The 10,477-nt window shown below is 46.7% G+C and overlaps 1 protein-coding gene across 2 annotated transcripts in view; it reads right to left on the bottom strand.

Moving 5' to 3' along the window:
* Nucleotides 1–346: 346 nt before the first annotated feature.
* The window catches only part of LOC121290593 (tripartite motif-containing protein 14-like), a 45,132-nt gene continuing 35,001 nt past the window's right edge, over nt 347–10,477 (bottom strand). For both annotated transcript variants that reach the window (XM_041211208.1, XM_041211209.1), the window contains one exon: nt 347–2,036. In XM_041211208.1, the coding sequence (XP_041067142.1) occupies nt 1,507–2,036 (530 nt within the window). In that variant the 3' untranslated portion in view covers nt 347–1,506. The remainder of the gene's footprint in view (nt 2,037–10,477) is intronic.

The raw sequence follows: 10,477 nt of genomic DNA, 5'->3' as shown, positions 1-10,477 counted from the left end.
GCATGGGGTAGATGCACATAAAAAGAAAGATTTCCATTTATATAGTGCCTTTCACAACCTCAGGGGGATGCCCCAAAGTGCTTTACAGCCAATTTTATTTTGAAGTTTAATCATTGTGGTAATGTAGGAAACACAGCTACCAATTTGCACACAGAAAAACTCCACACACAGAAATGTCACAATGAACAGAGTAACTGTTACAGCGATACTGGTAGAAGGATAAACTTTGACCAGGGCAGGTGGAGGACCTCCTCAAAATAAGCTATCGGACTTTTTCATTCACCTGAGAGGGTAGGCTGTTGTGTTTTTATAATGATATAAAGACACCAATCGCTCATAAGGGATCGGGTAAATATTGTTGGGGGTTCATTTATCAAGACGAAGCACATAAGAACACTTGTACAAAGGTAGGAAACCTGAAGACATCAGAGCTGTGCTGTGTCCTGCTCATAGGCAAAACTGAAACTAAAGCTGGATCACATGACACACTTCCCTTCTAGTTATATCATGCTGCCATCACTTAAAGGCATATTACAACATAGACGGGTCCTTGTTTTAATGTCTCATCCAAAAGGCAGCCTCTGACAATACAGCACTCATTTAGTTCTGCATTCAAACGTCAGCCTGGATTTATGTTCATACCACTAGAGAGAACTCACAAAAAGATGGTTCAGTGAATACTAATGCTCAGCTATGAGACTCTCCTCCCACCACATCCTTGTTAAAACTCATAAATCACATGTAATGAGCTCAATAACATAAGACTTTGAGGAACAGCAGCACATAAAGTGAGAAACCACTATCATGCTCGAAATGGCATTCACCAAAAAAAACTGAATTAACAACAGAAAACTTGTGTTAAATGCTGCACTCTATACTCGCTTCATTTAATAGAAAATGCGATTACATCAGAAACGAATAACTTCAAAAGTAAACGTATAAAGTTGCAGCTCTTGGGACATGCATCTATATTTAAGCAATAAAAACATGCACATTAATATGCTTTCCATCATCCTCAAAGGTAAGTATAGAATAACATTTTCTAGCAATCTCGCAGGTTTCCCTCCCTGTTCCAGTGTCTGGTCATTTGCCCCCACTCCTTCTACTCTTAGTATTTCTAATCAGCTTCTATACATGAGGGCAGCAAAGACCCATCTGAAAATTGTAAATTCCAGCTATGGCTTTTGGAGAGCCATCATCTCAGCCCCAGGACATCATTGCAGGACTTCTAGTTCACTAAAGAACTTGAGGGAAAGTCTTATCTGAACTGGCTAAAGTGTGACTGCAGCACCACACCAACACCATTTACTCCTGAATTCTCTCTGAAGTAACCTAGCAAGGATAATTTGGGATGGACAATAACTCTCAACCTTCCCATTTACTCTTGAATGCTCTCTGAAGTAATCAAGTCAGGCAACTTGGGATGGACAATAAATCCCAGCCTTGCCAGGGACACCGACAATTCGAGAATGAATATTGAAAAAAAAATTAAAGTCCTTAAGCAGTTCATAATGAATTTAACAGTTTTAGCCCAGAGTTATTCTCACAGCAAAAAGCTGGATATAGATCTCCAGCAAATGTAGCTTTAAACGTGTGTAAGTGTGTCAATGTGTCAGTGACCTGGAAGAATGACACAGTCCCTGCATCATAGTCCAACTTAACTCGGATCCTGCTGACGGAGGGGTGCAGTGATAGACGTGTACGCTGGTTATTATGAAAGGCTGACAAGTCACTAAAGCAGAGGTGCAAGCACCAAGCTTTTGCGGTGTTCCGAAGATCAGAATTCCTACCCACCTTCTGTATATTTCCATATGCGATCCCTACCCCCCACCAATTACCAACAGTTTCCACATCCCAGAAATAGCTTCCACAGAAGAAACTCTTTCTGCAGAGGATTTGAGGGTGGCTGACAAACCTCTCTGGATTATTTGGGTAGGGCCGTTCCTGACGACTGTACATCACTGATCGCCGATCATCAGACAGAATCAGGTGCTTGTTCGCCGTGTTTGGATCCAGGGTTAACTGTGTCAATTCCCCTAGAAGGAAAGGAATAAGTTTATCAAAGCAATGATTGACAGCTACAGGGTAAGAGTGGAGGCATTTTGCAGATAGTGGGAGCTGCACATAACTCTTTACATTATATTCTGTGCAAAGGGACAGGCCATTGACTTAAAGTGACAGGCCAGTGTCTTAAACGGATAGGCCAGCATCCCAAAGAGTCCGGCCTGTGTCTTAAAAGCCAATGTATGAAATGGACAGGCTAGTGCCTTAAAGTGACAGACCAGTCTCTTAAAGGGAAAGGCCAGTACCTTAAAGTGACAGGCTAATATCTGAAAGGGACAGGCCAGTGTCTTAAAATGATAGGACAGTGCCTTAAATGGACAGGCCAGTATCCATAAGAGCCAGGCCAGTGTTTTAAAAGGGACAGGCCAGTGTATCAAAGGGACAAACTAGTGTCTGAAAGTGACAGGCCAGTGTCCTAAAAGGACAGCTAGCGTCTTGAAGGCCAGTCTTGTATCTTAAAGGGTCAAGCCTCATAGGGATATAACAGTGTCTTAATGAATGAGGCAGGCCAGATCTATAAGGGACAGGCCACTGTCTTCAAATGACACAAGAATTTCTCGAATGGAGAAGCTAGTACCTTAAATGACAGGGCAGATAATTATAGGGAGAAGCCCGTGTCTCAAATGAACAGATTAGTGTCTTAAAGGACAGACAAGAGTATTAAAGTGACAGTCCAGTGTTTTAAAAAGATGGGCAGGTGTCTTAAGGGGACAGGCCAGTGTATCAAAGGGACAGGCCAGTGTCTTAAAGGGAAAGGCCACTGTCATTAAGTTACAAGCCACTGTCTCATATGAACAGGCCAGTGTCACAAAGAAACAGACCAGTGTCTTAAAGGGACAGACTATGTCTTAAACGGGCAGGGCCGTGTCTTAATGTGACAGGCCAGTGTCTTCATCGGACAGGCCAGTACACCAAAGAGACAGTCCAGTGTTTATAGGGACAAGCCAGTGTCTTAAAGTAACAAGCCGGTGTCTTAAACGGACAGGCCATTGTGTCAAAGGGAGAGGCATGTGTCTTAAAGGGACAAGCCAGTATCTTAAGATGACATGCCGGTGTCTTAAACGGACAGGCCAGTATTCCAAAGAGTCAGGCCAGTGCCTTAAAGTGACAGGCCAGTGTCGTAAACGGACAAGCCAGAATCTATAAGGGACAGGCCAGAGTCTTCAAGTGACACGACAATGTCTCAAATGGACAACTTTGTTGGGGAGTATTTAAACTAGTGTGGCAGGGGGATGGGATCCCAGTATTGGGATCAGATAGGTCAAATTCAGATCAGAAAAATGGAGGTAGAACATTAGCTAGGGACGTTGTGATAGACATGGAGTTACAGGAGAAGCAAAATTTAAAAAGTGTCCAGCAAGAGAAATTGATGGGGTTAAACAGTTTATACTTCAATGCTAGGAGTATTACAAACAAGGTAGATGAGTTAAGGGCACAGGTAGACACATGGCAGCAGGATGTAATTGCTATAACGGAGACCTGGCTAAAGGAGGGACAAAACTGGCAGCTTAATATCCCTGGTTATAGAGTCTTCAGACACGATAGAGTAGGAGATAAAAAGGGAGGGGGGGAGGTAGCACTAATGGTTAAAGAATCAATTCCAGTTGTGAGAAGGGATGATATACTAAATGGGTCAACAAATGAGGCTTTATGGATTGAGCTTAGAAATAAAAAAGGGGTAGTCACACTACTGGGAGTATACTACAGACCTCCAAATAGTGAAAGGGAGATAGAAGGACAAATATGTAGGCAAATTCCTGCTTGTAAGAACAAGCGGGCAATAATAGTAGGAGACTTCAACTATCCCAATATCAACTGGGATTCAAACAATATAAGTGGCACTGAGGGAGCCAGGTTCATGCAGTGTGTCCAGGAAAATTTTTTCAACCAATTAGTGACAAACCCAATGAGAGGAGATGCAATTCTAGACCTAGTCTTGTGGGACAAAGAAGGGCAAGTGGGTGAAGTGACAGTTGGCGACCATATCGGGGACAGTGATCACAATTCAGTTAGGTTTAGCATTGCCATGGGAAAGGACAGAGATAAGGCAGGAGTAAAAGTCTTGAACTGGGGGAAGGCAAATTTTGCAGAAATGAGAAGGGACTTGGCTGAGGTGGACTGGACAGCACTGCTGGAGGATAAAACAGTGGAAAACCAGTGGGAAGCACTAAAAAGCAAGATCCTAATTGTACAAAGTAGACATGTCCCCTACAAAAATAAGAGTGGTACTGCCAAATCTAGATCCCTCTGGTTGTCTAGAGGAATACAGGGGAAGATCAAACAGAAAAAGAAAGCATACACTAGACACAAAGAGCTAAGCACTGCAGATAGCCTAGACGAATATAGAAAGTGCAGGGACGAAGTAAAAAAGGAAATAAGGAAATCAAAGAGAGGGCATGAAGAAAGATTAGCAAGTAAAGTTAAGGAAAACTCAAAGATGTTTTACCAATAAATTAATGCTAAAAGGTTAGTTGAGGTAAAAGTGGGACCTATCAGAGATGAAGATGGAAACTTGTGTATAGATGCAGAAGCTGTGGGAAGGATTTTGAATGAATATTTTGTCTCCGTGTTTACAAAGGAAAGGGAGGATGGAGATGTAGTAGTCCAGGATGAAAACTGCGAGATATTGGATGGGATAGTCATAAAGAGAGAGGAAGCACTTGAAGGGTTGAAATCCTTGACAGTTGATAAGTGACCAGGGCCAGATGGATTGTTTCCGAGGCTGCTGAAGGAAGTCAGGGAGGAGACAGCAGATGCTCTGAGGATGATTTTCCAAGCTTCACTAGATACAGGGGAGGTACCAGAGGACTGGAGAAATGCAAATGTAGTTCCATTGTTTAAAAAGGCATCAAAGGAAATGCCAAACAATTATAGGCCAGTTAGTCTTACATCGGAGGTGAGCAAATTAGTAGAATCAATCCTGAGAGCTAGGATTAACTGTCATGTGGAAAGGCATGGACTAGTCAGGGATGGTCAGCATGGATTTGTTAATGGAAGGTCCTGCCTCTCAAATTTGATTGAATTCTTTGAGGAAGTGACAAGAAGGGTTGATGAAGGTAGTGCAGTGGATGTTGTGTACAGGGATTTTAACAAGGCATTTGACAAGGTCCCACACGGCAGATTGGTCAGGAAAGTAAAAACCCATGGGATTCAGGGTAATGTGGCAAACTGGATAAAAGGTTTGCTTTGTAACAGTAAAGGGTAATGGTCGATGGATTCCCTTGCGAATGCAAAGTTATCTCAAGTGGTGTTCCACAGGACTCGGTGTTGGGACCCTTGCTGTTTGTGTTATATATTAACGATTTGGACGTGAACATGGGGGGCACGATTGGGAAATTTGCAGATGACACAAAGATTGGCCGAGTAGTGGATAGTGTAGAGGATAGCCATAATCTCCAAAACGATATAGATGGGTTGGTGGAGTGGGTGGTAAAGTGGCACATGGGTTTTAACATAGAGAAGTGTGAGGTCATACATTTAAGGAGGTCAAACAGTTACAGGGATTACAAAATAACTGGGAATATACTAAGAGGGGTAGATGAAGTGAGAGATCTTAGAGTACAAGTACACAGGTCCCTGAAGGCAGCATTCAAGTAGACAAGGTTGTAAAAAGGCATATGGAATATAAAAGTAAGGATATAATGTTGGAATTGTATAAAACACTGGTGAGGCCACAAATGAAGTATTGTGTGCAGTTCTAGTCATCATATTACAGGAAGGATGTAATAGCTCTGGAGAGAGTGCAGAGGAGGTTTACAAGAATGTTGCCAGGGTTAGAAAAGTGTAGCTACGAGGAGAGATTGGATAGGTTGGGGTTATTTTCCTTAGAACAAAGAAGGCTGAGAGGTGACTCGATTGAGGTGTACAAAATGATGAGGGGAATAGATAGAGCGGACAGGATAAAATTGTTTCCCTTGGTGGAGAATTCTAGAACCAGGGGACATAGACTCAAGATGTGTGGCAGAAGGTATAGGGGGGACATGAGGAAGAACTTTTTTACGCAGAGGGTAGTGGGTGTCTGGAATTCGCTGCCCAAGTTGGTGGTAGAGGCAGAAACACTTTTTAAAAAGTACCCGGATCTGCACCTAGGTGCTGTAAGCTGCAGGGCTATGGGCCAGGTGCAGGAAGGTGGGATTAAAAAGGGCACCTGGGTGTCCTCGGGCTGGCATGGACAAGATGGGCCAAATGGCTTCCTTCTGTGCTGTCACTTTTCTATGGTTCTATGGTTCTAATAATACTATTGGGTTGAGTTGCAGCAATTGGAGCTCACCTATTCTGATGGTGCCAAAGCCAGATGCACAGCAAAGACCGTGCATGGATTACCAAAAAGTGAATGCAGTGATGAAAGCAGATTCATATCCTATTCCACTTTTGAAAGACTGCGTTCAGAAAGTGGGGCAATCAAAGTCCATTACAAAGATTGATTTACTGAATGGATACTGGCAAGTACCTCTATCAGAATGGGCGGAAGAGATTTCAGCTTTTGTAACACCAGTTACTCTGTCAGTTCAAAGTAATGTCATTTGGAATGAAAAATGCACCAGCAACCTTCCAGAGACTAACGAGTAAGGTTATTGCTGGACTGAGTCACTGTGTTATGTACATAGGTGATCTGGTGGTATTCAGTCAAACGTGGGAGGAGAACGTACAGCATCTGGGGGAACCATTTGATTGCCTACACGAAGCTAAGTTGGTGGTGAACTTGGCTAAGAGTGGATTTGTGAAAGCACAGGTCACCCATTTAGGCCATACTGTTGGGTTTGGTCAGGTGGCCCCATGAGATGTAAAAGTAAAGGCGATTGACGCGTTCCCAGTTACCCATCTAGCTCAGAACCACCTCCATTTCACCAGACATCATATAGAAGGTTCAATGTTAATGCTGCTCTTGACACAAGTTCCTGTGTTAGCTGCGGTACTTTGTCATCCACTATACAAAGAAAATACCTATTCAGGGCTTCGTGGAGAGACAGGGACATGAACTCACCCCGTACATTCTCCCACACCTAACCTTGCACACTCTGCTGCTCACATTACTGTTTAACCACCCGTGCTGTGGTTTTCTTCCCTTACTCACCTAGGGCAGAATTTTCCGTGTCCACCGGCATCGGGCGTGATCAGTGGTGTGAGCGGACAATGTGGCACGGCGGGAAACTAGTTCACGATCGTCCGCTCAGCCCGCCGACCGCAGGCCACCTTTCCCACAATCGAACGTCGGGAACCTCATTGTAATACAGCTGCATATTATTATCAGGCCAGCCTGCTGGAATTGTCTCCCACCCCCCCAACGACGACCCCCACCCCCCACCACCCCCACACAACTGGATCGTCCGTCCACATTGGCAGGAATGCACGCCAACGCGCTTCACAATAGCATGTAAAAGGCGTGCACTTGGCAGGCTGCACTTTGAGGGGAAGTCAGAGGTGAGTACACAGTAACGTTGTGCAGCACTCTCCAGGGTCACCAGGTTGGGCTTCAAGCTTCAGGGGGCATTAGGAGGTCAGGGGGCATTAAGAGCAGCCTTGCCGTTGAAGCAACTCGTGGCCGAGTTGGGGTTTAAGGGCAGCCCTGCCATTGAGGCGACTGGTGGCGTGAGTCCGGGCAAGGGCCATTCAATATAGCGCACAAGCATTTGTGGTATGGGGTAGGTTGGGCCAGGGAGCCGACCACGCATTAGGGAAACCTGCATAAAGTGACCATTCCTCTGTAACTGAGACAGTTCAGGCGCAGCCACATTGATTTGGCTAGAGTCGAGCTCCTAACTTATCTGCCCCCTCAAGCAATGCAGAGACATCAAAGTGCCACCAAGTGCTCTAAAGCTTTTAACCACCACCCAGCACCCCCAGCCCCATGTCCCCAGCACAGACTGCAAACTCGTGAGCATTTTAGTGGACTGCAGAACAATTAGACGACTGCACACGTTGTACAATCTCTTCGCTAAAGCTGGTCACTGTTGGAGGTGCTCACAGCCCCTTGCAATGTCATGGATCCTGCTGAACTAGCTGTATGCCTGATGGCCTACAGAGAGCGAAGACAACGGAGGAGAGAGTGACAGAGGTGCCTGGCTGTGCAGAGGCAGGAGCAGCTCCCTCAGGAAGAAGGGGCAGCTGGGGCTCCAGCACACACCACCCAAGAGCCATCACAGGCTGGTGTCTAGTGACACCCAGGGTCTCTAGATGCCGCCTTTCATACCTGCAGATGACTGAGAACCAGTGGTGCCAAAGACTGCGCATGTCTAGGAAACGGGTCACTCACATCTGCCAGCTACTGCAGGATTTGGTCCCATGGGGGCGTGGAGGGCATCCACTGCCAGTGGCCGTGAAAGTGACAGCGGCGCTCAATTTCTACACCAATATCTCCTTTCAGGGCAGCACAGGTGACCTCTGTAGGATCTCACAAGCCTCCACCCACAAATGCATCCGTGAAGTCACAGGTGCCACCTTCACAAGGACACACACAACTTTGAGCATTTTGCCCAGGACCAGGGTAGCCAGGATTCAAGAGCGATTGGATTCACCTAGATCTCAGGTTTCCCACAGGTTCAGGATGCGATCGACTGCACTAATGTGGCGCTCAGATCTCTGTCACAACACACGGTGAACTACATCAACCGCAAGGATTCCACTCTCTGAATATGCAGCTGGTGTGCAACCACCAGAAACACATCCTGCAGGTGTGTGCACAGTTTCCAGAGAGTGTGCACGATGCCTACATCCTGAGTCGCTCACAGATCCTGCAGTCTTCCAGGGTCCTCAGAAGCTGTAGGGTTGTCTCCTCGGGGACAAGGGCTACCTGAAGAGAACGTGGTTGATGACACCCGTGCAGTGGCCTCAGACTGCAGCAGAGCGATGGTATAACGAGGCTCATGCTGCAGCTCACAACTTGGTGGAGCAGGCCATTGGGATGTTGAAGATGAGGTTCTGGTACCTGGACCAGTCTGGTGGAGCCCTGCAATACAGTCCGCAGAGGGTGTCACACATCGTTGTAGTCTGCTGTTCCCTTTGCAACAGGGAGACGAACTGGCTGAGGAGGAGATAGAGGAGATGGAGGTCTCCTCTGATGAGCAGGACACTCACGGGGATGAGGCCCTCACACTGACCAGACAAGGCAGGCTCACTCGGGAGGCCCTCACAGCTACAAGATTTGTGGAGGATGTTGATTACATGCAGTGAGGAGACACCATAGATCGTCACATTGCATCTGTGAACGTTTGACTCCAGTCTGACTTCTGGCAGCATGAATACCGTCTGTGATAACACTTCTGTCATGGAGACGCAGTGGAGGCTGTAATAGTCGCTCGATCACAGGAGGATGATAATGACATGCAATGAGGACACTCCATAGATCTTCACACAGCCTCTGAGAATGTCTGACTTATGTCTGACCAAGGGCCAGCTCGCTTGTGCTCTGTGATCAGGGTCATATCATAGAGACACAGCCATTAAACTTTAGAAGCATCTAATCCTTTGTCTGCCTTCAGTACCTGACCCCTTCAGGAGCACAGCATCACTAGTCACAGATGCTGAAGAGATGGGGACCAGCCCCATCTTAAAGGTGCCAAGAGCACACGGAGACAATGATGGAACGCAGTGACTCCTGCCCACAACATTTGGGCAGCAATGACCAGCACCATCGAGGTGCAGACATCAGTAATGTGCCCAGAGAGTGTGAGGCCGGACCATCACTTTGCTCTGAAGGTTACATACTGCACAGGGAAGAGGCCCTGGACTGAGACACCTGCCTTTATCTTGTGCAGGAAAGTGTCACATCTGAGTGACACAAACACTGCTCATCAGAACAAGGAGCCATTGGCAGGGAGCCATTCTTCGGAGTTTATTGACAATAGTGAACATTATGTACAAGTGATTAACTCCTGCGCCCAGGTTGTGCAACTAATTCTTCTTAACTTACCTAACCCTGCCGCTATGTCTTGGTGCTCCCCAGATATCCACAGCGGAGGTGGAGGCAGCCTGCTGACTGCAATGGCCTGTCTGTGATGACCTTGGTGGGCGTCCTCTGGAGGGCCAAGACCCAGAGGACCCCAGCCTGCTTTCAGGGTTCTGCTGTGTGGCAGTGGTACCGTCCTTGGCAGTGGAACTGCAGCTTCTGGGGTCACAGGAAGAGGGGGTTTGGATGGACTGGACATTCCCGGAGTCACCTGGATGGATGACCCCGGGGTGTGCACCTGCTGATTCTCCTCCCAGTGGGAGCCCAAGGGCCTCAGGCTGACTCAGTGAGCGGAAGGGGTAGCTGGAGTGAGATCGGGCTGCCCTGCACACCTCTCGCTTACACATTGTTGGAAGCCAACTATGGCCTCAGCGATGGAGTTCAGCCTGTGCAGTGGTGCAGGAGCAACATCCTGAACCAAGGTCTCCATGGTGGCTGCCATCCTACCAGTGTTGACCTCGGCGCATT

The sequence above is a fragment of the Carcharodon carcharias genome, chromosome 18, assembly GCF_017639515.1.
Source record: "Carcharodon carcharias isolate sCarCar2 chromosome 18, sCarCar2.pri, whole genome shotgun sequence".
Classification (NCBI taxonomy): Eukaryota; Metazoa; Chordata; class Chondrichthyes; order Lamniformes; family Lamnidae; genus Carcharodon; species Carcharodon carcharias.
The sequence above is the reverse complement of the archived record's forward strand: the minus strand, read 5'-3'. Positions and strand labels throughout refer to the sequence as shown.